This window comes from Cryptomeria japonica, chromosome 8 (assembly GCF_030272615.1).
Source record: "Cryptomeria japonica chromosome 8, Sugi_1.0, whole genome shotgun sequence".
Taxonomy (NCBI): Eukaryota; Viridiplantae; Streptophyta; class Pinopsida; order Cupressales; family Cupressaceae; genus Cryptomeria; species Cryptomeria japonica.
Window position 1 is genome coordinate 351,048,210 of NC_081412.1, and position 26,898 is coordinate 351,075,107.

The following is a 26,898-nucleotide window of genomic DNA, read 5'->3' on the forward strand; positions in this document are numbered from 1 at the left end:
TTACACCTAAAAGAAATCAATCAATCAATACTAATTCTTACGCTTGCATTATTATTCTTTGTTATCTGTCAATCTAGATTTTGTTATTCATTCAATGTGATTTAAGTATGTCTACCGTGCTTCTAAATAACTACTTTAGTGTTCATGTGTTAGTGTAACTTTATGAATTAATTATCACTTACCAATTAATGAAACCTTTGTATTATAATAGTTGTAGAGTAGAACTCTTTAGCTTTGAATCCACTATCATTAAACTTTTGTGTATTTGTCACTCTCTACATTTAATTAAACAACTCAAGTGTGTAAGAATTTTAGTCAAGAAACATAATTCTTTTTTGTCTATTGTACAAAAAATATTTTAGCATTTTACCCTATGTAAAAACAAAAAATGTACATTTACTTTGTATTCAACACAACCATGTACCAACCCAATAACTTATAAATTTTGTAAATTTTAAGTACATATTGTTCCCAGTAGATTAATTTTATTTTACAAGGTGCTTCCACTTCAATTTGAAGAGTGGTATTATGTTATGTCATAGTGAAAGATATGAATCAAAACACTAAAAAAATAATTCTTGTTTTGTACAAGGATTTGAAATAAAAATAGTCTTAGATTGGAATATATTTTGTTGAACTATGCTTGTTCTTGTGGTTTTATTTCTTATTGATATATGAATGTGTATGTGTGTAGAATGTTCTATACCATGTAAAAATTGGTGTGGAATTTTCTATACCATGCAAGATTGATTGAAGATTACAACCACAAGCTCAAAGTACAATTTTTACACAAAATAATCTTGCATGAAGATTACAACCACAAGCTCAAAGTACAATTTTTACACAAAATAGGATCAAATGATCATTCCACTACAAAGTACAAGAAAAATCATGCACTTAAGAAAAACAAATGGCACCCAAAAATGTTACTATAAGAGCAAGAAAGAAGCCTCAAAATTTTCTTAAAACAAGGGCTCAATGTAAGCTGAGAGAATTTGTCGAACTGATTGGAAACATTGTTTAACGAAATATCGAATATTAATATTGAATATAATAATAGTTCTTTAAGCAAATTTAATACTTATTTGATATACTTATTGCTCAAAAAGTGTAATTATTGTTCTTTCTTGGTCCCTTGTTGACATACAATTTTGTTACAGCACAATTGTTGCCTGTTTGTTCCCAGTCGTCAAAAGAGATTCGTGTTTAGACTAATTTCAGCTTGAACCAACAATAATTTCTTCTGTATCATTCTCCCCATTAACTTGATATTATTAGATATACGTTCATTACAAAAGGTGATTTTAAGAAAGAAAGCAGTGCCATAAATCTTGTCTTGCGTCATTTTCTTTCAGCTAAACAAAAAATAGCAGTTCTCTAATCTTTGGGAGAGGATTCAGTATTGATGGCATCATTATGAGTCTGCCTGGGTGTGCCAGGAATCCAAAATGCCAAAACTGAAGATGCACTTGCAAACATCACACGTCGAGGAGCCCACTTGAGACAAGTGGGAACGCCTGTATGATTTTTCCAGCATGTAACCTGCAGTTATGAATACTATTATTATCATTAAATTATTCACCTCTAAAGACTATATTTATATTAAAAAAATCAGGTGGTCATTATTTTCCACACCTCATTTCCATTGTTGACATTCCATGCACGGAGGCTTCCATCTCCAGAGCCTACAGTGCAAATGAAAAAAATTAAAGACAAAATTAATAAACCCTTATGATGCAATAACTGTTGGATAGAGAAAGCAACATGCCTCTATCCTCACGCTATTTAATTTGCTGGAGTCATATAGCTATATCTTGCGAGACAATAATACCAATGATGAATCTCACAGCATACGAGACATTTGAATGCAAAATTGTTCCTTAATTCCAACACCAATACATAACCTATAAAATAATAAATGCAATACTCGCTTCGAAGGCAGTTATCACTGACCATTGGCATTGTCAGTTGGTTAATGCAAATTCATAAGCGACATAAGCAAAATATCAAACCATGTAAAGTATTGAATGCTATTGTTCTTTCATTTGCACCGACTTCGATGTAATTGCAAGAAGTTCCTATAGCTATCTGGCAATTTGTGATAGCAATTGCTTCCATGTAACAGGGAAAGAATTGATCAAACATTATGTGTTAGTTCTTCCCTTAAATGAGTGTGGTATTAGAAGTTGCAACAGCTGAGAAAGTTTATTAAAATGATACACAAAAGTTACTGAAAAAATAATTTAAAATAAAATAAAATATTGTAGCATAAAACTCAAAAAAACTTGGATTAATCCGAGTCTCACACCCCATGACATTTGCCACGATGGATCTGATATTCTTTTGTATACACCTACCTTTTTGAAGCTCGTTTTTACATTTAAAGGCCGAAAAATAGATTTTTGGACAAGTTAAATTTCAAACAGCAATGAGAGTTTTCTTTTCGATCATACCTTGATACAAGTTTAGTTAAAATAATGGGGCTTCTCCTAAGATGGTAGGCCATATTTCAAGATCAAGTGTTGTCCTATTATTTTAAAACCTTTGAGTTTGGGTTTAGGTATGGGTTCGAGACCAAGGGTAGTTTGGGAAAAATGCAATTTAGAGTAAAATCAACATATGTATGTGTGAAATCCTAAATCAATCATATAATATTACATATTTTGATTTTTTTCCTGTGTAATAATGGTGTAATTTATATATGCTACCTGCTCACCATTTCAACAAGGTATCAGAGCATTTATCCTTCCTATACCTATGAGTAGTGGAGGCCATCCTTGTCTTGAAGCAATGGAGCCTTCATAAGGGAGAAGCAATATTTTAATATTGTGCAGTAGAATTGTGGAGTATGGTAAAAGATGCCATGGAATTGGATTCCCAAATGTGTAAGACTCGGATGTATTCTAGAGATCCTCAAGTGCATTACTTGTTACCATTAAGCCTAATTCTGTTGTTGGTACATTGTTCTGATTTTAAAATGACTTTTTTTATTACTGTTTGATACAGTCCCACTAAAACTGCAATATATTCTCAAGTTATAACAAAATTTATGAATTTAAGATGTTTTGGAAAGTTCACAACAAGAAGAACAAATTCAGAAATCGTTTTAGGATATTGTTAGTATTTAACAAGCAGTTTGATGCAGAAGATAGTGGCGTGAATCTTTATATACAGCCACGTTGAAAAAATAGCATTTGGAATTCGGCTTTTGTCCTTGTATCCTATTATTGGCATATTGATTTTGAAGGATTCTCTGAGAACCTAGGATTAAAAGAAGCATTATTGTACCCGATGCATTTGTACATCAGCATTTGATTTGGAGTGCAACTGGAGTGGTTGAAGATTGCTGCTAGAGAAAAGAAGATACATTTCACTGTTGCTATCATTTGCTGTCTTCTTCATACACAGTGACCGCACACAGTTCCATTTGAGAACAATTTGTTATTAAATTTCACAGACAAAATTTTGATGTGGATTTGATTTTCATTTGGATGGAGCACTTCTTCAGCGCCATACTAGTGTAGTCTTCATTACTGGTTTTTTGTCACTGTTAAAATGCTTGCAAATGGTAAGTTGCATCTTGCTGAACCTAAAAATGCTGTATTTCATCTTATTGCTTTGCATCTTTGAAATTGATGCCCGGATATAAGTGCGGATACATTTGGAACTATTTGCACTAAGAAGCAAATAGTTTGTTTCTCTTTACATTCCCATAAACAATATATTTATTTTATTTTCTTTTGTACGCTGGAAAAACAACAAACATTTGACAGAAATGCCAAAATGGCCAAGGCAACATTTTGCTAATGCTTTGTTTTGAAATTCTATTGCATTTCAAGGCAGTTCCTAAACAAGAAGGATTGAGTTTTGCAATAACATTAGAGGGAGTCAAATGCACGTGCAAGATAAGAATAAAGAACTTATTTTGTTATATGAAAGAGATGAATATTTTGAAAAGAGGTCACATGTAACGGAAAAATGCTTAGGAAGTATGTTATAAAGGTTGGCAAAAAATGTGGTAATGTGATTGTTGTTTTGTAATAGGAAACATAACCTTTATATTGTAAAGATTGAAAAATTAAAAGAGTTCAAGGAGGATGTAATGTCCCCTTTTTATAGCCTTTCCAACATTCTCGAAGAGTGCCAACCTTTTCAAAATGGCTTTCAGGTAGTGGCATTGTGTTCCAGGGATCAAGTTGAATCCGTTAATTCTTTCTTGAAGCAATTTCGACATTCTGGGTGTTTTCCACACTTCTGGAGAAATATTCTTGTCATGTCCCCTTTCTAGAGTGGACATCAGAGACGGAGGAGTTGGCCTATCATTGGAGTCTCGTAGGCTAGCAGAGGTTGATTGGGACTCATTCAGTGCATATAGTGATTGGATTTTGGCTTTACAAGTAGTTTGGAGCCAGTTTGGAGCAGTTCCTAGATTTTAGGGGGTATCCCTAAATTTTAGGAGGTCGTGACAGTTGCCAGTCGTGAGGTTATTCATGACCTTTTAGATGGTTTCAGTTTCAGGAGATTTGGGTGTGTTTCCTAGTTTCTAGGAGCATCCCTAGATTTTAGGGATGAGACTACCAGTTGATCCATGATTTCCGACTACAGTCATAGACAGGTGGCAGGTTCCGTTTCAAGCTATTGAAGTCATTTGAGCCTTCTACAGCTATTTGGGATATATTTTTAATATATTTAAATATTTCCTAAGTTAGCGTTTAATTATTTAAATAAGGCTATGTTTATAGCCATTTTGGAGTAATAAGGGTTTTTTGGCCTCATCTGGATGTGTATCCCTTGGTGTAATAGCTCGTTGGAAAGGTCTTGGACTTTTCTAAATATTTCTCTTTTGACTCAGATCCTTTCGGTGAACGGATTTCTTTATATTTGAAAAAAGGTCATTTTCTATGCACTTGGCAACTTAAAATGAGAAATATAACATTTTAACCCTAAACGCCCCATTGAGTCACTTTTAGGGTTCGAGCTAAGTGGGAAGGTGTTATAAGGAAATTGAGACCTAATTCTTATTATCTTTTACACATTTTACATCTTGGATTTGAGATTTGGCTCTGGAAGAGCTTTTCAGCATCTGGGACGCCAACCCCAATGCCTTGCCTGTTTGGGACGTAGCCCCCAATACAGTGGTTTGGATTTATTTTGCAGCTATTAGCATCTTGGAGATTGTACGACATTCTTTCTGGAGGTTCAGCGATTTTGACAGAGTTCAGCGTGGGGTTTGGGGTTTCTAACCAGTTGGGTGTACTTGGCAGCCGTACGGCTGTACCTGGCAGCCACTTTCCTTCCCACGTGCAACACTTGGAGGGCTGGAATCTTGCCGCAGCTTCATTCCTGGTTATGTTACTCTTTCAGCATCCAGGTTGGGATTATTCCTGATTGTAATCTTCCTGAAATTATTGGAAATCTTCATCTGATCAAATATTTGATTTTATATTCAGAAATCTGCCTTGAATCGAATTTGTTTTGGTTGTATATGAACTTCATTTTCAGTACTTTGTTCATGTACTTGTACTTCATTATTTACTTGTTGAAAAATCATCAAAATACAAAAAGAATCCAACCCTTCTGCAACTTCTGTTTATTTCTGAAAGAAAATATTAATAAGCAGGAAAAATCAATTTAAAATAATAAAAATTACAGTAGATTAGTAAAAGAGATCCATCAGGGATCTTTCAGTGGTATCAGAGCCTACATCCTGCCAGCCTGTAGGGTTTATGAGAAATTGTCACATCTGGGTACAAGATAAAAGGTTTTGATAATTCATATCAGCAACTGGGTAGTTGTCAGCCTACACATTTATGCTTACAGTGACAGCTGGTAAGACAATATGTTGGCCAAAGTCCCAAAATTGTTGAGAACAAACTTTTATTTCGACTTCCGGGATCTTTCAGTTTAGTTACTGATGCTCTGCAAAATGGGCAAGGTTAGTCAATGATAAATAACACACAACACACAAGAAACCGTTAGTGTTAATCAATCAAAAACCAATCTAAACAGGCATATCAAAAGAGATATCAAAAGCATGATAAGATATCTAACTAAGAAGGTAAATACGATGAGGCATCTCCAAATGCCTCCTAACATGCTCTTGGTTTCTCCTCCCTTGTTCCTCTCCTCTCCAAGTTCCAAAATAGTGTAGCTCTCAGCAGCTTTTTGCACTATGGATGCTTATAGAGGATTGAGATTTGAGTATTTGCACCAAATGTAAAATGAAAAGCTAAAATACTAGATGCTATTAAAAATGATTGATTTTAACCAAAATAACAAGATATTAGATTGATATGTTAAATGCTCTCTAAAATGCCTATAGGTTAAATGCATATAAGTTTTCAGGATGTGGATTATGAAGAAATGGGTTCTATTTATAGGAAAAAATGGAGCAATGGATGGTTGAGATTGAGCAATCTCAACAAGGGTCAAGATTGAATGATTTCAAATCCATGTGAGGGCTTTCAACCCAATCCCAGGATGACAAGTGTCAATGTGAGATAGGTTGAGAGGAGAGGGAATAAGCATTAAATGTTTGACATGACCTTGGGAGTTAAGTTCAAGGTTAGTTGAATGAATAAACTCTTTATTCAAAGAATAAAGCTTTTATCCAATGGATAAACTCTTGTGCAAAGGCAAAAGGGATAACCACGGTCAAAGAAATAAATGCTTGAGGAGACACGAGTGCAAGTTGAAATAACCATAAATGGTTATGTAAGAGCCATTAATGGTCATGTAAGAGCCATTAGTGGTTTTGGAAAACTTTGGAGGTTAAATTGTTGAACACACAGAGCATTAAGTGCTTTTCAAAGACTTTTGGAGTTTTTGAGAAGTGACTTAAAGTTGCTTAGGAATGTGACAATAATTAGGGAATGGATTAGGCTAATTAGGAAGGGGTTAGAAGAATCTAGAAGGGGGTTTAGGAATGCAATTGGATTTGGTGGGTGAGGGAAAATAGGATTTTTATTAAAATAAAATTAATTTATTTCAATAAATGTGTGCAAGTTGCATTTTTAGGAGAATGCAAGTGGGGGGGGGGGTTAATGATTTAAATAAATGTTTAATTTAATTTATTTAAAAAAGGAATAGGGGGATTTAATTAAATAAATAGATTTTATTCATTTAATTGATTTGTGAACTTGGTTTAATAAATTCATTAAAATAAATTGAATAATTTATTTAATTAATAGAAAAATATTTTGAAGATGAATTAATTAAATGTTAACTCATGGCTAGAGTATTTTTAATTAAATAAATAGCAAATATTCATTTAATTAAGCTGGACAGATTTATGTGACTACATTTGTCCCTCTTTGAGACGGTGCGGTTTATCGCGTTGTTTCAAAGAAAGAAAAACTAGTGTGAAGAAATGCCCCATAAAATGTAAATTTAATGGGTGGTATGCCCCCTCGAGAGATGGGCCGAAAATTTTCGAAAAAATCGGGCGATCTCTCGAAAAAGAATGAAAATTGGTAGGGTGGTAGAAGAGAAGAAGTTAGTAAAATGAGTGAAAAATAGAAGAGATCGGGGGTAAAATGGAGAAATGGGAGGCTCGGGAAGTTTACAAGGACCACGGCAGCGAGCGGGGGAAAATTACGGTGATTGCGAAGGGTTTAAATGGGGAGAAAGGGGTGAAAACAGGATCATTTGTTACCGCAACCAGTGTGAAACTATAGCTCTGACAGTGACATGTGAGAGGAGCGAGCAGCAGTCAGGATGCCGGTACCAGTACCAGAGCACCGTCTCGAGCGAGTTCGTCGGTTCCAGCGGCCAGACGACTATGGACAAGTGGTACGCAAATTTGAAATTTTAATTTTTATGCATTTTTGATACACTTTTTGCTGAATCCAAGTTGAGTCAGAACAATAGCGCTGAAACTACGTTTTGGCGCTATTGTCCAATTAACTAGTGATATTGTGCCGCAACGACGCTATTGTCCAATTAACTAGCGATATTGTGCCGCAATGGCGCTATTGAGGTGCTGTTTGAGCGCTTGTGAAAATTGTAGCACTATTGTAGGCTAGTTTAGGCGCTTTTGATTGCCTAATTGAGCGCTTTTGTTATGAATCAGCGCAATTGTGTTGTTGTTCTAGCGCTTTTGGATAGCTGATTGAGCGCTTTTGTTAGGAGTTCAGCGCTATTGTAGGTAAGTAGCGCTTTTGTGTGCAAAATAGCGCTTTTGTTTGCAAGATAAGGGATGCCCCAGTTTGTGTGATAATCTCCTGATGCCAAAGATGGATGGATAGGAAGGCGAAGTGGGAGTTGTTTTGAACCATAGCAGCCTAATGAGACTTAGGTCATTGTTAGGATAAATGTCTGTTTGAAGTCTAGGTTGCCATGATTGCTTACCTGTTGAGACCCGAAGATACTTGATCAAAGTATCTGTTGATAGTCTAGGTTTAAGCTTAAGAAAGTTTGAAACAAAACAACTGATGATGATTGATTGATGCCCATGTGTAAGAGGATCTACGCGTGTTGCAGTTACGCGAGAGACACCCGGTGACACAGGGGTTGCGGGATCGGTTGACGGAGGCGGAGATCGATTGTATTGCCGCGACTGGATTATATGATGTGATGCACATGCCCATGATTCGGATGAATCACGGATTGATTACGGCACTAGCAGAGCGGTGGCACAGCGAGACGTGCACTTTTCATCTGGCACAGGGGGAGATGACAGTGACCCTGGAGGATGTGTGGCGCATCCTGCGTATTCCGATTCGGGGGGAGCTGGTCACATATGACAGATCATGGGGGACTCTAGCGGTTCACAGGTTCTTCGATGAGGATGTTTTTATTGATGATGGCTCCATTGCTTGGGAGGAGATAGCTGCTTTATATGAGCCTTTACCAGCAGTCGTGTCTGGCATTGTGGGAAGACTATTGTGTCCTGATAGGCGATCACATGGGCTGGCCGTTGGTTGGGGGCAGGTGATCGAGATGATGATTACCGAGGGGACCCGATTTGCTTGGGGGCCGTGCGTGCTGGCACACCTTTACCAGGAGTTGCATGAGGTGGTATACTGTGGGAGGGGTTCCTTAGCAGTGGGAGTGACGCTGCTACATATTTGGGCATGGGAGCACCTACCAGTGACTCGACCAGTGAGTCTTAGGTTCCGCGCAGTGGATCAGCCATATATGTTTATGTATGGCGGTATGATGAGTCAGCCCCACTTGGGGAAGTTAGAGTGGTGGCGGCGGGCATTAGATGATCTGGATGCAGTTATATGGAGACCATACTTGGAGTGCGAGCCCTGGGATGATGATGCGGAGGCACTGCCCTATGTATTCATGACCCGATTCCTCATTGGGAGGACCTCGTACCATGTAGAGAGATAGGTGCCGGGGAGAGTGATGAGGTAGTTTGGACGGCAGCAGGGACTGCCTAGTGGATCAGGGGAGTATGCTCGGGTGATACGGGAGAGATATGCATGGGGGCCAGTGCTGCCGTATGACCAAGCACTGGCGAAGTTTCGGACGCTGCAGGCGAGACCTTGGGACATACGACCGAAGGTCGTGGATGCAAGGGTATCAGATGAGTACACGCAATACCAAGCGGCGCATCCGATTCTACGGATATCCGATCCAGCAGAGCCAGTGCCAGATTTTGAGGATGAGAGGGGACGGAGACGGAGGAGGGCAGGAGGTCGAGGACCAATGGCAGGTGGAGGAGGGGGAGGAGGAGGTGGTGGTGGAGGAGGTGGTGGGTTGGGGAGTCGGATTCAGCGGAGAGGGAGAGGTGGACTGCCACTGCGGATATTGCAGGGACCGTTGATGCAGGGAGGAGTTAGACTGGGTGGTAGAGGTATAGAGAGGGAGATCCCGATGGACAGAGGGGAGAGAGCCACTGGAGAGGGTGATACAGGTGAGGCTACTATGGATACAGGGGAGGGAGCCACTGGAGATCTTAGGGATCATATGATAGTACATTTGCAGACCTGTGTAGAGGATTTGGAGGCAGAGGTGGCGGCTAGAGATGTGCAGCTATTTGCACGGGAGTCAGAGCTGGCTGTAGTGTTGCAGGAGAGGGATAGTGCGGTGGAGAGATTAGCAGAGCTGCAGGAGAGAGTCCCGGTTGGAGTAGAAGCACAAGGGCCTACGGGGGAGGTGATGAGGGAGATCCAGTGAGCACAGGCTGAGATAGATTACTGGCGGGGGTTATATGAGCAGGTGGTGCCAGCTAGTCAGCGAGCACTGAGCTATTCACAGATGCGGCAAGCCAGATCAGAGCGATCACAGAGGATGCAGAGCAGTGGGGGTGTGATGGGTCCTCTACGGAGGGATAGATCAGGGGATGCAGGAGTGAGTGGGGGTTTGATGGGGCCTCCACGGAGAGATAGATCGGATGGTGCGGGGACCAGTGGGGGACCAGGTGGCGATGGTGGTACAGCATCTGGTCAGAGTGGCATCTGAGAGAGCATTTTTGCATATATGTATTTTATCATTGTTTATTTTTGGACTGTATCTTGGATGGCTCTTGGTAGCCGATTTTGTAGACTTCATTGGACTCTGAGATATGAGATGATATATATGAGGAGATCCCATATTTTAATGATATGCATTTGATATGTATGGATGTTTATGCAGGATGATGAGTTTATGAGTTTATTGCGTAGATGGATATGTATGCATTGATGAGATAATTCTTATATGCATGTTTTTATGATGATTTATGATGTTGGATACTGACATATGAATGCAGGTTTATATATGTATGATTTGTTTGATGCATTGTTTGTATGTATGTAATGTCATGATGAGGATATATGCATAATGATGATTGATGAACAGGATTTTGGTGTTTCCTATTTTGATATAATGATGAGATAATGATATGCAATGATGTTAATGCAATGTTTGAATAAATGATGTTATGTATGATTATGCATCTAGATGTTTTTAAATGAATGTAATATGGATAAACAAAATGTAAAGTACAAATGTTTATATGATAATGTCTAGGTGAATGCATATGTATAATGGACATATAAAATGATATGAACCAATGTTTTTTTGAAAACAAATGGTTTTATGATTTTAAATGCTTAAATATGATTAAGTAAAAATGATAATGTGATGGTACTACAATTTATGTTTTAATAACTGCACCTTAATGCAATTAAAAAAGGATAATGAATGCAATGTAAATGAATCCTAACATGAGCATAATAAGATACTTAATAATGGATGAATGAATGCATCTTTTAATTAATGAATAGATAAATGAATGTATGCAATGATAAATGATAAAGGATAATGAAATGATAATGGATAACTGACACTAAATGAATGCATAGTAAATGGTTTAATACAATCAAGGACAATTTGATCTCATGAATGAATCTAATTTATTTATGATTATGCAATGATGCAAATGATTAATGAAGACTAATGTCAATAAACTAAATGAAACTATATGCAATTTAATTAAAATGACATGAATGTACTTAATGCAAAATGCAACTAAATGTAATGATGGTTTGATCCTGATGAAGGCAAGGTTTTTGAGACTTTGCATGATGCATTGATGATGTATCAGAGTACTCGGTCGTGATTGTATCCAAGACCAGCTTAATGTTCACATAACTGTTCATATGAACCTTGTTCACATTTGCATATAAAATCATACATATGAATGAGTGAATGGATGGGTGATATGCAACGAAATGCAATATATAAACAGATGAGATGAAATGACGATCCATAGTGCTCTATTTTCATCATTGAGCTTTAAAATGTTGGAAGAGAATACAAGCTCTTGACATAATAATTCAAGATGACCTGAGTATTCCTTACATGGATTTTGATATAGCAAGTGAATACAAGTAACTTGATATAATGGGTCAAGTTAACCAGAGTATTGCTTGCGGAACAGACAAGGATCATCTCCGTTCATGCATGACTTGGATCGTCCTCCTTGATCTTAGGCTGATCATATCCTGAGACAAGTTCATACCGTAATAAGAGATAAAACCTTTATCCAATTTGGATGAGGTAGGAGGAACCAAAGGAAGAGCATGGTACCTGCAAACAAACAGTATATACATAAAGAATAAAAAATATGGATCCTTGGTAATGGTTCATGCTCATATGGTCGAGGTATACGCTGTAGTCAGCAAGCCGTAATGATCTATGATTGTATTTTGCATAAGATCACATAGCTTAGTGAACTTCCCACGTAGACACCATTAGGACATGCCCCAGAACTTCATCGGAATAATTCGCAGATGATACACAAACAATGCTGTAAGAACCTGATGCATATAAACGAATGAATTACTTCACTAATCAACCAAGTATTTGATAGCTTATCACAATTTTCTTGTCAAAGAAAATGTCATTTTGTCTGTGTTTTGGTAAGGAAGGATGCATCCTTGTTGAAGACAATTTGATTGTTGATGTCGATTGTTTTGGTTAATTTTGAGAAGTGATCATCGTGCGAGTATTTGTTTAATGCTTGTTTGGTATCTGCTCAGATGAGTATGTACAATGTGGTTCCATGTATTTGTTTGTTTTTTGATGTTTTCCGTTGTTTTTGGATTTTGTGAGATATTTTTGAATGTTTTTGGTATTTTGATGATTGTTTTGAATGTTTTTTTTGGATTTTGATGCTTGTTTTCCAATGTTTTTGGTATTTTGTGAGATAGTTTTGAATGAAGAATTCAGTGAATAACAAAACAATGTAGAAATCCACTTCCATCAATCTAGATTAAGGGCATTGCCCCCAGTTTAGACATGACTATGAAAAGGCGGGATGCAAGATGCATGAAGTACTTTCTTGATTGCAAATTGATAACAAGCCATGGTTGTGGACGAGTGGATGTATGTATGAAGTATAATGTGAGCGCAACAAGTCGGAAAAACAATGGAGCCATAGCCTTTACGAGTGGCGCCTGTTTGCCAAGTTTTCACCATCGTACTTACCCAAGGTGCCACCGGAGTGGTTGTTCACCGTTTGGATGCATGATTTTTCTTTATTCTTTTGATGTTTTTATATTTTCTTCAGGTCATTTATCTGGATGTTTTTGGTATTGTTTTCCGGTATGCAGGGGAGCCTGATGCTCTATACAGCTTAGGTATAAAACCGTTTGAGGTGCATGTTGTTGATTGGATTTGCGAGCGATTCTCCTTCTGAAGTAGCCAACTGATATGCCCCAAACCCAAATACAGCAGTGATAACATATGGACCCAGCCAGTTTGATTCAAACTATCCTTGATGTTCTCTGTTTGGTTGGTTACGAGGATTCTCTCGGAGAACAAGATCACCTACCTCAAATGTACGAGGTCTAACTCGGTGATTGTAGCTTCTGCTCATGCGTTGCTGATAGGCTTTGAGATGGTTGTATGCAGCTTGTCGCTTCTCATCAAGTAATTCTATATGCTTCATCATCAACGAGATTCTGCAAGGAAACCCGTAGTGATGGGATCTCTACCTCAATAGGTAAAATAGCTTCTGCACCATAGACCAATGAGTAAGGGGTTGCGCCTGTAGGGGTTCGAATGCTAGTTCGATATGCCCATAGTGCTGGATCAGAAGGTTGCGTGTTCGATTCACGTCGGGTTCACCAAATGATACTCTGCAAAACGGGCAAGGTTAGTCAATGATAAATAACACACAACACACAAGAAACCGTTAGTGTTAATCAATCAAAAACCAATATAAACAGGCATATCAAAAGAGACATCAAAAGCATGATAAGATATCTAACTAAGAAGGTAAATACGATGAGGCATCTCCAAATGCCTCCTAACATGCTCTTGGTTTCTTCTCCCTTGTTCCTCTCCTCTCCAAGTTCCAAAATAGTGTAGCTCTCAGCAGCTTTTTGCACTATGGATGCTTATAGAGGATTGAGATTTGAGTATTTGCACCAAATGTAAAATGAAAAGCTAAAATACTAGATGCTATTAAAAATGATTGATTTTAACCAAAATAACAAGATATTAGATTGCTATGTTAAATGCTCTCTAAAATGCCTATAGGTTAAATGCATACAAGTTTTCAGGATCTGGATTATGAAGAAATGGGCTCTATTTATAGGAAAAAATGGAGCAATGGATGGTTGAGATTGAGCAATCTCAACAAGGGTCAGGATTGAATGATTTCAAATCCATGTGAGGGCTTTCAACCCAATCCCAAGATGACAAGTGTCAATGTGAGATAGGTTGAGAGGAGAGGGAATAAGCATTAAATGCTTGACATGACCTTGGGAGTTAAGTTCAAGGTTAGTTGAATGAATAAACTCTTTATTCAAAGAATAAAGCTTTTATCCAATGGATAAACTCTTGTGCAAAGGCAAAAGGGATAACCACGGTCAAAGCAATAAATGCTTGAGGAGACACGAGTGCAAGTTGAAATAACCATAAATGGTTATGTAAGAGCCATCAATGGTCATGTAAAAGCCATTAGTGGTTTGGAAGACTTTGGAGGTTAAATTGTTGAACACACAAAGCATTAAATGTTTTTCAAAGACTTTTGGAGTTTTTGAGAAGTGACTTAAAGTTGCTTAGGAATGTGACAATAATTAGGGAATGGATTAGGCTAATTAGGAAGGGGTTAAAAGAATCTAGAAGGGGGTTTAGGAATGCAATTGGATTTGGTGGGTGAGGGAAAATAGGATTTTTATTAAAATAAAATTAATTTATTTCAATAAATGTGTGCAAGTTGCATTTTTAGGAGAATGCAAGTGGGGGGGGGGTTAATGATTTAAATAAATGTTTAATTTAATTTATTTAAAAAAGGAATAGGGGGATTTAATTAAATAAATAGATTTTATTCATTTAATTGATTTGTGAACTTGGTTTAATAAATTAATTAAAATAAATTGAATAATTTATTTAATTAATAGAAGAATATTTTGAAGATGAATTAATTAAATGTTAATTTAATTAACTCATGGCTAGTGTATTTTTAATTAAATAAATAGCAAATATTCATTTAATTAAGCTGGACAGATTTATGTGACTACAGTTACAGGTAAATACCATGGCTAGAAATAAAATTGGGCACTCAAAAGTTTCATCTTCTCCAACACGTAAAAGTAGGATGCCTCCTGCCAAGATATTTAATGATACAGTTATGAGCAGCTACCATCAGTATTGTTCTCTTCCTAAGATGATACGTGAGCTCCTTTCCTTCACACAATTTATGGGTGTACCCGAAGCAGACGAAGATAACTTGGTAGCTACAAGTTCAGATCAGTGGCAAAGAAGGAAAAAAGAATCAAGTGTGCAGGGGATTTCCCAAGAGGCAACTGATTTAGAGGTTAGCAATTCTGATTTTCATGACAGCAGTGAGGTACCTTTGCATCAGCTTGAGGTATCAATGTCTACACTTGTACAAGATGGTGCCAATGGGCTGTCACATAAAGGTATTCAAAATTCGGGTACCAATGATGCTTTGAATGTTGAGAACTCATATCATGATGATTCTGATTTTATAGATCAGACCTTAGAATCCAGCCCAGTATGTTCTCTTAGTAGCACTGGACCCCAGGATCGTGAGCCAGTGGGTTATGTGGACACATGGGATGCAGAAGAGAGTGATGACAGTGCATTTTCAGCGGTATCATCATTGACGGATGTGGTGTTCTCAAAGGCACAGAGCAGCAGTACTTTGGATGAGGCTGTATCCATGGCCGAGTGCATACACGATGTTGACTACAGAGAGGTACAGGATACAGATACAACTTCTTTCCACAATGTAGATTTTGAATTTGTACAGTTATAGGAGAGCCAACATTCTCGAACTCCTCATCACCTGATTGGACAACTCAAGGTTGATGACAAGAATATAGACATAGTTATTGAGCATTTCGATGTCGCTCGCCAGTTGTTGGCTACACATAGTTGGAGCACCCTCATGATTGATGAGCAGGGCAGCAGTGATTTTTCCTTACCAGAGTTTCATGCTCTTTATGGAGCCATTGGGATACTGAAGCATGAGTATTTACAGTTAGTGGCTGACTGAGATTATCTCCTTCAGAGGGATTTTATTAGTTATGGTGCTTTGTTGAGGGAAGAGGAGGAAGTTGATATCCTCTCTCAAGAGCTTGAGGCGACTGTTGTTGCATGGGAGGATACCCAGTTGTCCCTTTAGGAAGCGAACTCCAAATTGGAGGAGCTTTCTGATAGATTGAGAGTGGCACAGACATCATCAGCGACAGATACAGTACAGTGTTCTACTGTGACATTGCGAGATTCACCAGAGAGTTGTGATTTGACTTACTCCATCGTTGTTCTCACAAGCGACTAGCAGTTTGTCAGTTGGTTGGGAGTATGATACTCTTGTTGACTTGTTTCCTTCTCTGAAAAGCAAATCTTCTTTTACACCTCTTACTGCTGACGAGGGAAACCAACATGTTTCACCGCAGAGCCACAGTGCTCAGTTGAGGTGTATTTTGGATTTCGGATCTCAGACATATGAGTTGTCTTCGGATATATGGTTTGAGAGCAGTGGGAGTGATGATGAGTTTGATGGACAAGATTATGACACAAAGCCATTGAGTGAGCCTACTAGAGTCCATTTAGATTACCTCGCGAGGAGTGCACTTCATTTCTCTTTTAGTCCGAATGTAGATGATTGGATGGCTCGCAGATGTGAGTTGGTTTGAGACTTATACTATCCGTGTTGCGATAGTGCTCTCCCATCTTCAGAGGATAGAGTTATTGATTGCAGGCACCTGATATAGTAGTTTGGGATGGATTGTTTGCGGGATCAGCAAACAATCAACCGTTATGATGAGTAGCGATCGTCAGAGTTTTTCATCTCCTTGACACAGAGACTTCATCCAGGATCATGGGGGAAGGATGATGCATGGATTAGCAGGTGTGTTGTTGTGGATGGTTATCACAGGTGTGAGAGTTTCACAATGGTTGTAGAGAGACACAGTATCGCGGATGCCTCTTACTATCATTGTCTCTTCATGACAGATGGATGTGGATTTAGTTTTATTTGGGATCCAGGTGTTAATTCATTTGATACAACATCTTATAGGGATTATAGTATGTTGCTCCAGATATTAAGATTATATGGCACTTATATCAGAGGAGAGCAGCAGGAGCAGTTTATGTCCTACAGGTGGTTTCTGTGGGATCATGGTATAGACATGTGTAGTACCTTTCTTTCGTGGATCCTACATGGGTTGCTTCACTTCAGATGTATAATTGTAGTCGTGGGTGTACAGTGGTTGTCGACACTTGGATGGTATGTTCGGAATATCACGAGGATGGAGCTGGAGTTTACCCACTATCCATCTCAGTTTATCGAGCAGAGTGGGACGACAGTTGATCCACAGGTTGATTGTCATCAGATAGCTGACGTGGATGAGTTATGTGATGTTACTCCTAGTGAGTACTTTGAGCCAGTTGATGTGGCAGTTTCACCTGATTCTCTAGACAAGGTGATTGTTTCATTGCTGGTTGGTGATTACATATTTTTAGATGCTAGCCTAGACAGTGATGATTTTAGTCAGTATTATACATTGTCTAGTGAGTTGGCATTAGATCTTCCGGCACATCAGCAGCAGTGTGTGGCAGTTGTGTGTCACTTGTGTCAGATGGGGTCAAATCACAGAGGGTCTTCCATGGATTGGCACTCATTGGATATTATGACGGATGTTATGCAAGTTGGTGATCACAGACACACTAGTGGTCTTGGCATTTATGGATATTTGATCTATGGAGATGATATAATTTTCCATTGCTCACTTGAGGTATTCAGCGGGAGCTATGCTTCGCTCTAGGACCCAGGCAGTGTTGATTTGACAACACAGGTGCTTCAGCGTTTTGAGGTGCCATTCCAAACCGGGGTATTGCATGTTGTTTATATCAGAGATGAGCAGCAGTTACATGCAATGATTTGTTTACGTCTTATTTGGGATGGTGGAGGATTGGTGTTTCAGTTGCTTGTGGGCAAGCAACTCCGAGAGGGGAGGCTTGTCATGTCCCCTTTCTAGAGTGGACATCAGAGACGGAGGAGTTGGCCTATCATTGGAGTCTCGTAGGCTAGCAGAGGTTGATTGGGACTCATTCAGTGCATATAGTGATTGGATTTTGGCTTTACAGGCAGTTTAGAGCCAGTTTGGAGCAATTCCTAGATTTTAGGGGGTATCCCTAAATTTTAGGAGGTCATGACAGTTGCCAGTCGTGAGGTTATTCATGACCTTTTAGATGGTTTCAGTTTTAGGAGATTTGGGTGTGTTTCCTAGTTTCTAGGAGCATCCCTAGATTTTAGGCATGAGACTGCCAGTTGATCCATGATTTCCGACTTCAGTCACAGACAGGTGGCAGGTTCCGTTTCAAGCTTTTGAAGTCATTTGAGCCTTCTACGGTTATTTGGGATATATTTTTAATATATTTAAATATTTTCTAAGTTAGCGTTTAATTATTTAAATAAGGCTATGTTTATAGCCATTTTGGAGTAATAAGGGTTTTTTGGCCTCATTTGGATGTGTATCCCTTGGTGTAATAGCTCGTTAGAAAGGTCTTGGACTTTTCTAAATATTTCTCTTTTGACTCAGATCCTTTCGGTGAACGGATTTCTTTATATTTGAAAAAAGGTCATTTTCTATGCACTTGGCAACTTAAAATGAGAAATATAACATTTTAACCCTAAACGCCCCATTGAGTCACTTTTAGGGTTCGAGCTAAGTGGGAAGGTGTTATAAGGAAGTTGAGACCTAATTCTTATTATATTTTACACATTTTACATCTTGGATTTGAGATTTGGCTCTGGAAGAGCTTTTCAGCATCTAGGACGCCAACCCCAATGCCTTGCCTGTTTGGGACGTAGCCCCCAATACAGAGGTTTGGATTTATTTTGCAACTATTAGCATCTTGGAGATTGTACGGCATTCTTTCTGGAGGTTCAGCGATTTTGACAGAGTTCAGCGTGGGGTTTGGGGTTTCTAACCAATTGGGTGTACTTGGCAGCCGTACGGCTGTACCTGGCAGCCACTTTCCTTCCCACGTGCAACACTTGGAGGGCTGGAATCTTGCCGCAGCTTCATTCCTGGTTATGGTACTCTTTCAGCATCCAGGTTGGGATTATTCCTGATTGTAATCTTCCTGAAATTATTGGAAATCTTCATCTGGTCAAATATTTGATTTTATATTCAGAAATCTGCCTTGAATCGAATTTGTTTTGGTTGTATATGAACTTCATTTTCAGTACTTTGTTCATGTACTTGTACTTCATTATTTACTTGTTGAAAAATCATCAAAATACAAAAAGAATCCAACCCTTCTGCAACTTCTGTCTATTTCTGAAAGAAAATATTAATAAGCAGGAAAAATCAATTTAAAATAGTAAAAATTACAGCAGATTAGTAAAAGAGATCCATCAGGGATCTTTCAATTCTATTTTTAGAAAATATCAATTTTCATTAAGTTGGGTTTCAATGAACTTCAGAGTATGTTGGCAAAATCAAAATTTGCTTTCAAGCTATTTTTATATTTTTCACAACTTCAAGCAAATGTGGAAAAAATAATTAATATTTAAGTTGTCAAAGGATGAATTAAAAGACAACTTATATTAATTATTTATATAAGTGAATTTTAAGTGACTTCAAAAAGTAAATAATAAAATAAAGTCACTTTATGGAGTTAAAGGATTATTATTTAAAAGGAGATTTTAAATTATAATTTCCAGAAAGTTCTAAAAGTGCTTATAAAAGGGCAATTGGAAGAGAAGAAGCTCATTTCGAATATTTCATTTTACTCTATTTTCTCTGTGTGGTTGAACATTGTTCATCTCTTTTGCCATAGACAAAACCCTAAGATAAGATCCATTTTGGTTGTGAAAGATTCTTCTAGAGCCAATACTGTATGATTTATTCAAAGTCACAATGTGTGCAGAAAGGATTCATAGTTAGGCTTAATGTTTGGGGAGTAAGGAATTGTGTAGGCGTAGAGAGTTCATCAACTACCAGATTTTACTAAAGTTTTCACAAGCCAAAAATAAATTTGCAATAATAAATTTGTCGGAATTGAAAGATTGAAGATTGGTAGCTCATGCTTAAGTATTACCCTCCTAGCCACTTCATTTGGGAAATATTAAGAAAAAATCACTAGACCTATCAATCTTCTTGGACAAATTTTATTTACAAATTTGAACAATTGGTTTAGTTTATCTGATTTGACCTACCTATTTTATGCCAACAAGGTTTGTTAATATGTATTTTTTCCCAAGCTCATAAAGAGCAATCATATTTCGGCGGTGTATAAGTACACTATCAAGTCTACTAGTGTTCAAGATTATTTCCCTTCTAATCATTACATGTTGAAATATTTTTTAGAGCCTTCTTTATTCTATTTCTCTAAATCAAAATAAATTTGAGCTAATGGTAAAATTTATTGAATATGATAGCACAAAGCTCTCATTTTTATCACTACTGCTCTTGGTTTATGTCTCTACTTGTCAACTAACACCATGACACTTAATTCATAATGCTTGCCATTATACTAGTAGTTGTGATGAACCCTTTAAATAATGTTTACAAGATGTCTGGGTTTTAGAGAACCTGCTTTAGTAAATACATGAGAAAATCACATGTATCTATATAGCACAAATAGGAGGTATGCAGAAACGATCGCTAGATCATCCTTTCTCTAAGTTTTAGATTGTTACAAATATAATCATTGGCAACCCTTATTCACTCATGAATTTCTCTGTTTATCTAGAATTTGAGTAGTTTGTGTATGGATTCTATGTGAGCACAAATTATTATTCCAAATACAAGTTTTGGATTTCTGTAATGTCCCCTACCTGATTAACATAATTAATCTATTCCGATATACTAAAATTAATTGAGAGACTAATCATGAAGCTAGTCATTGATATTCTTTAATTTATGTTATTAACAAGTGCTTGTTTATTTTCCTCATTAGGTGATTAATTTCATTATTCATAGTTCTTAATATAGATATCAAACCCTGGTACTACTTCAGTTTTAAGGGAGAAGGGTCTATGTATGTTACCAAAGCGCTTAGAGACCAAATACAATAGGTTCCCTCAAAGTTTACAGATCCAAGCCCTTACCTATCTTGGGTCTATACCTTCAAGGCTTATGGGTTGCTGATCCCCACCCTATCTTGGGACTTAACCTATTAATTGGATTTAGACTGCCCCTCTTTGGAACATCTCATTCCCATCTTCTCAAATACTGACAGTAATAACATGATTTAGACTATAAGTATACTAATTTCTTATGTATTATGACTATATATATGAAATTAAGTACGAGTGTCATACATATTGCAGTCCATATTAATATTACTATTAATTCTGCATAAGAACATTATTGGGCTTCATATATTAAGCATACTTATTAAACGCATCCCCATGCAACTCTTCATTGTTTCTACCCTTTGAAAGGGACACAACCTTCCACAATCAGATGTGCACTTCTCATTTTCTAAATTCCCCCCCCTCAAATGAGGTTCTCTTCTCCCTTTTATATCTCACGTTTGAGGGAGTCACAACTTATCATTTCCTGCCTTTTGACCATTCATTAACTTTAATCTACATATTGCAGTCCATATTAATATTACTATTAATTCTGCATAAGAGCATTATTGGGCTTCATATATTAAGCATACTTATTAAACGCATCCCCATGCAACTCTTCATTGTTTCTACCCTTTGAAAGGGACACAACCTTCCACAATCAGATGTGCACTTCTCATTTTCTAAATTCCCCCCCCTCAAATGAGGTTCTCTTCTCCCTTTTATATCTCACGTTTGAGGGAGTCACAACTTATCATTTCATGCCTTTTGACCATTCATTAACTTTAATCAAATTTTAAGTATATTTTTTTATATTTTAATTTAATTTTTATATTTATTCTTTTGTATTTTAATTTTATTAATATTATTTATTATTAAATTATATTTCAAAGTAGGGGCATTACAATTTCATCTCACAGTGTGACTCATTTCCATGAAATTTTAAATTCCACAATTCAAGCATATACGCATTTTGCAGGCATAGGCATACATTTCCCTGAAAAATAAAAATGTTTACGGTAGGGCAGAAGGGCAAGAGGGGGAAAAAGGTGAATGGAAAGATGGAAGGGGTAGAAGTGATGGGAGAGATTGAGGGAGGAGAGAGGCGCAGGAGAGGCAGAAAAGCAGTCAAGATGGAAAAAGAAAGGAAAGAAGGCAGGCATGAGAGAAAGGAGGAAGGTGTGAAGGAAGAAAATATGTAATGTGCCCACTTTGGAATAGAATTTTATAATAACTAATAATATTAAAATAGAAAAAAAAAAAAATTAAATTAAAATTAAAATTTAATTAAGTCAATGAATGGTCAAAAGACATGGAAGGAAAAGTTGTGACTCCCTCAAACATGGGATATAAAATGGAGAAGAAAACCTCATTTTGAGAAGGGGATAATTTGGGAATCAGAAGTGCAAGTCTGATTTAAATAAGAAGTGCAGATCTGATTGTGAAAGGTCATGTCCCTTTCAAAGGGCAGAAGTAATGAAGAGTTGCACTCTTTCAAAGGGTGCTAATGGTGAAAGGGTGTGTCTCTTGCCAAAGGGCATCCATAATGATGAGGTGTGACCTCTCCCTCACATTGAGAGATATAAAGGAAAGGAGTCAAAAGCATCCAATGATATGATCATCGATCGGATTAGATCAGAACTATTATTAAGTTACAGCAATTGGCAGCCTCCTAGTAGGGGACATTACAGTGGTATCACAGCAATGATCCTGCCATCCTGCAGGGTAAAGAATCTAAAGATGAATCAATGAATCATTCTAGTTAAGGAAAAAGAATCTAACAATATGTGTATTCACATGTATGCTTCGTATTTGCAGATATCCATGTGTATGCTTCATGTTTTCAAGTGTATGCTCCGTCTTTGATTCATATCTGATGTGTTTGTTTGCTCCATGAGTGTCTATGATTACTATGGACATTTATTTAGGAATATTGTATTTGAGGCCATAGATGTGTGTCATGCTTCTAATCATAAGTTCTTAACATTAAGTGATATCTATGATATTGTGCAAACCATTTAAGAAGTGATGAGAGACAAGGATGAGAGAAAACTTGTCTTAAAATTTACATAATTATGAAATGTATATATAATTCATATTATCATTTGTATGAAGAATACCCTATGATGCATATGTTGTGCAAATTGCCATGGTAGTGATATAAGGAAGTACAATAAGGGGGAACAGTGATGAGGTCCTCCTCTAGGTAACCCACCTCATGTAGTTGACTGATGGTCCCATGAGGCCAAGGGGGTGTAGACAGAGTCCACCGCTCTTGGACTTGGAGGGGAAGGATCTTCAGGACACCCTATTGTATCTTTCCAAACTCCATCGTTGATTATCAAGGGAATTTCAATCACAAGAGAAGGATGAGGATGGAAGTGATGAAGGAATGGTGATAGGATACCTCACTAGGTAGACCACCTCATGGTAGTTTGACCGGTGGTCCCATGAGGCCAAGAGGACTCTGGCTTTCGCTCCGCTCTTGGGCCTAGGATAGAGGATCTCTTGGACACTTTATCGTTTCTCCTTACTCCCACTCTCTTATGGTTGAGTTCCGATAAGGAATTAGATATAGCTATGGTTAAGTTAATGTTCTTGATCCTAGGTATACAGAATTTATGTTTAATATACTTTTTAGAAGATTTATATTATGTTTTATATACATTTCAATGGTTTCCTAACCTATTGCAAGATCTCAATCAAGTACGCATCTTGTTCCATTTGTAGTTTTACATAAAATGGTGATTTAGGGCAAGAACTAGGGTTTTTACAAAAAAAGTAGCAACATGTTTATTCTATGAGTGTTTCGAAAGCCATTTCATATTGGGAATCATTTTGAACATTCCATAATCATTGCTCGAGGACAAGCAATCTTGAGTGGGGTCGATGTAATGTCCCCACTTTGGAATAGAATTTAATAATAATAATATTAAAATAGAAAAGAATTCAAAATAAAATTTAAATTAAAATACAAAATAATATAATTAAAATTTAATTAAATTAATGAATGGTCAAAAGAAATGGAAGGAAAAGTTGTGACCCCCGCAAATATGGGATATAAAATGGAGAAGAGAACCTCATTTTGAGAAGGGGATAATTTGGGAATAGAAATGCAAATCTGATTTAAATAAGAAGTGCAGATCTGATTGTGAAAGGTTGTGTCCCTTTTAAAGGGCAGAGTAATGAAGAGTTGCACTCTTTCAAAGGGTGCTAATAGTGAAAGGGTGTGTCTCTTGCCAAAGGGCATCCATAATGAAGAGGTGTGACCTCTCCCTCACATTGAGAGATATAAAGGAAAGTAGTCTTTTCTGTGACATGATCATCGATCTGATTAGATCAGAACTATTATTAAGTTACATGAATTGGCAGCCTTCTAGTAGGGGACATTACAAAATTAGAGTGGAAGGAATGAAAAAAGGAACATATGGAGGAAGGGGTGAGTAGGTGTTGTGACTTTTTCACGCATCGCCCCATTGCAAACAAGGATCCCCTCTTTCCCGCTTTTTGCATCGTATTAGGTTAGGGTTTTGGCAGTCAGGCGACAATTTTGAGCTTTCAGGTGCCCGAGTCTCAAGTTTTGATATGATCATGCCTAAGTGCTATTAGGGTTTTTAAATTTTGAATAGGATCAAGTGCGTGTAACATGTTAAAAATCTAGGTGATCCTAATTTTGTCCAAGTCTAGATTTTGACCGTAAATATGCCCAAGTGTTGTAGGTCGAAGATATTTTTGTGCCTAAGAGTCAAGAGGTCCTTTAGGGGTTATTTTCTTGCTCCTAGCAGGTAATTCAGGTCAAAATTGCACTTTATCCTGATGAAATCCCTATTTTCTCGCTCAAATTTTGATAAATTTGGCTAACTCCCAATGCATAGTGATGAAATTTGACATGTCTAGGTGTTTTTGAGTGTGGAAATTATCAAATTCCCGATGGAAATCCATTAATTTAAGGTCTAAGGGCCAATTATCCTAATAGGGGACGTTTTTCCCCAAGTTTTTAAGCAAATTTCCGACGACCCCTGATTTTCCCCCAATCAAAATCCTGATGAGGAGCATTTTTCCCCAACTGTCTAGATGGTCCACATTTTTCCACCAGGGGGCCCAAATTTTGTCTAAGTGTTGAAAATTATCCTGATTCCTGATGACCCACGTTTCTCCCCAGGAATGAAGTATGAAGTTTTATGCAGATGAAATTGACTATCCTGATGGAGGTCGATTTTCCCCAAGTCAACCTATGTGCAAATTTGAAGGAATTTAGTGCAGATGATTGTCCTGATGGGTGGCGAATTTCCCCAGATATGTATTATGATCAAAATTGATGTGGATAGTTATCTAGATGGGAATCGATTTTCCCCAAAAGGTGGATTTTTGACTTAATGAGAAAAATGAAGTGATTGTATGTATCCAAATGGGGGTCAATTTTCCCCAAGAGGCAATTGTGATGACTTATGATGATTTTAATGTGGATTTTTATCCAGACATTGGGCGAATTTCCCCAATTGGCCAAGTTTGATGAAGATGAGCGATTTTAAATGCAAACGTGGTTGGAATTTAATAGTTTTTAAACAATTATTTAAGGATTAACAAAAATTATTTAACGATTTGCAATGATCATTTAATGAATAAAATATTTTCTTAAGGCAAATCGATTTTCCCAAGCAAGTATAAAAGGCAAATTTTTATCCCACATTGCTTGTGTGGTGAACTGTTGAGGTGAAAAAAAAGTTTAAAAGGGGCCTGCAAGCATTATAATAATAATTTAAGTGGCTGATGTGGCAGATTGGAGAGCTTCAAGCTAGGCGATTTTGTCTAAGTGTCCATTGGACACGAGTTGAAGATTGGAGGGTGATTTTTCCTAATTACACCTTGGCGCTCCATTGAAGAGGGAAGTTACAGCGATTTGGGTGGCTGGTTAAGCCACCATTCTTGGCAATTTGAGCAATTTCCATGTTTGGCGCCATTATTGGGAGACAATGACTTTGTGTGTTGCTGGGACTTTGCATTTGGAGGATCCTTTTTGGACAGTTGTGCCACCATTGCTGGGGAACTCTGAGTTAGACGCCATGGCTGGGTGCTGCTGTGGGTGATTCTATTTACCATTGTTGTTGATCCTTGACTGAAACATGCATTTTCAGACCTGTTTTACATCTCCAGCCTTGGCTGATTTTATTTGGGGGTCTTTTGGGAGTGATTTTAGGGCATTTTCTGAGTACAACATTGCTGGTGTAAGTCTGAAACTCCATTTGCACGTTGTCTTCAGACTTAGATTTTCATTTCTAGCCCTCTACATGCACCCAGCTTTGACAATTTTGACTTTGGGAAGGTAAAATACATCAAATGCAAGTGTTTTACATGGCTGCAACCTCTTCCAAATGACTGATTTATGATAGTTGCAGGTTGTATTCAGACTTTGGGCAGCCATTGTTGACCTTGGAAGGGTGTCTTCAAACATTTAAATGTGAAAATCAGAACTTTTTCTCACCTTTTCCAAGTGAAATTTGACCTGTGGTATACTTCTGGACACCATTTTTGACATTTTTCTGAGTATATCAAATGTGTCTTCAGACTTTGTTTTGAAATCAGACCTTATACAAGTCTAAAACTAAGGATTTTATGAGGGTTTTAAACCTTTTTCTTCTCAAATTTCCATTCTATTTTCAGGATTCATGATGAATATAGATAAAATTCATGATTTTAGTTCCTAAATTTGTCTAAATCATAAGAAAACAGAACTTATACAATTCTGAAAATAGGTTATTTAGATGGGTTTTTATGGGTTTTTATATAGACTTCGAGTTTCCTATAGGTACCATGTCTAAACTTGGAATCGGTGCGAGGAAAGATCAATTGAAGATAGTTAAAGAGGAATTCTATTTGGATTCCCAATTATCCCC

At 37.4% G+C, this 26,898-nt stretch overlaps 1 protein-coding gene across 3 annotated transcripts in view; it reads right to left on the reverse strand.

Annotated features, from left to right (window-relative positions):
• Positions 1-1,019: 1,019 nt before the first annotated feature.
• LOC131045349 (protein ANTHESIS POMOTING FACTOR 1) overlaps positions 1,020-26,898 on the reverse strand; it is a 216,675-nt gene continuing 190,796 nt past the window's right edge. For all 3 annotated transcript variants that reach the window (XM_057978936.2, XM_057978934.2, XM_057978935.2), the window contains 2 exons: positions 1,636-1,685; positions 1,020-1,542 (listed from right to left, as the gene is read on the reverse strand). In XM_057978936.2, the coding sequence (XP_057834919.1) occupies positions 1,378-1,542; positions 1,636-1,685 (215 nt within the window). In that variant the 3' untranslated portion in view covers positions 1,020-1,377. The remainder of the gene's footprint in view (positions 1,543-1,635; positions 1,686-26,898) is intronic.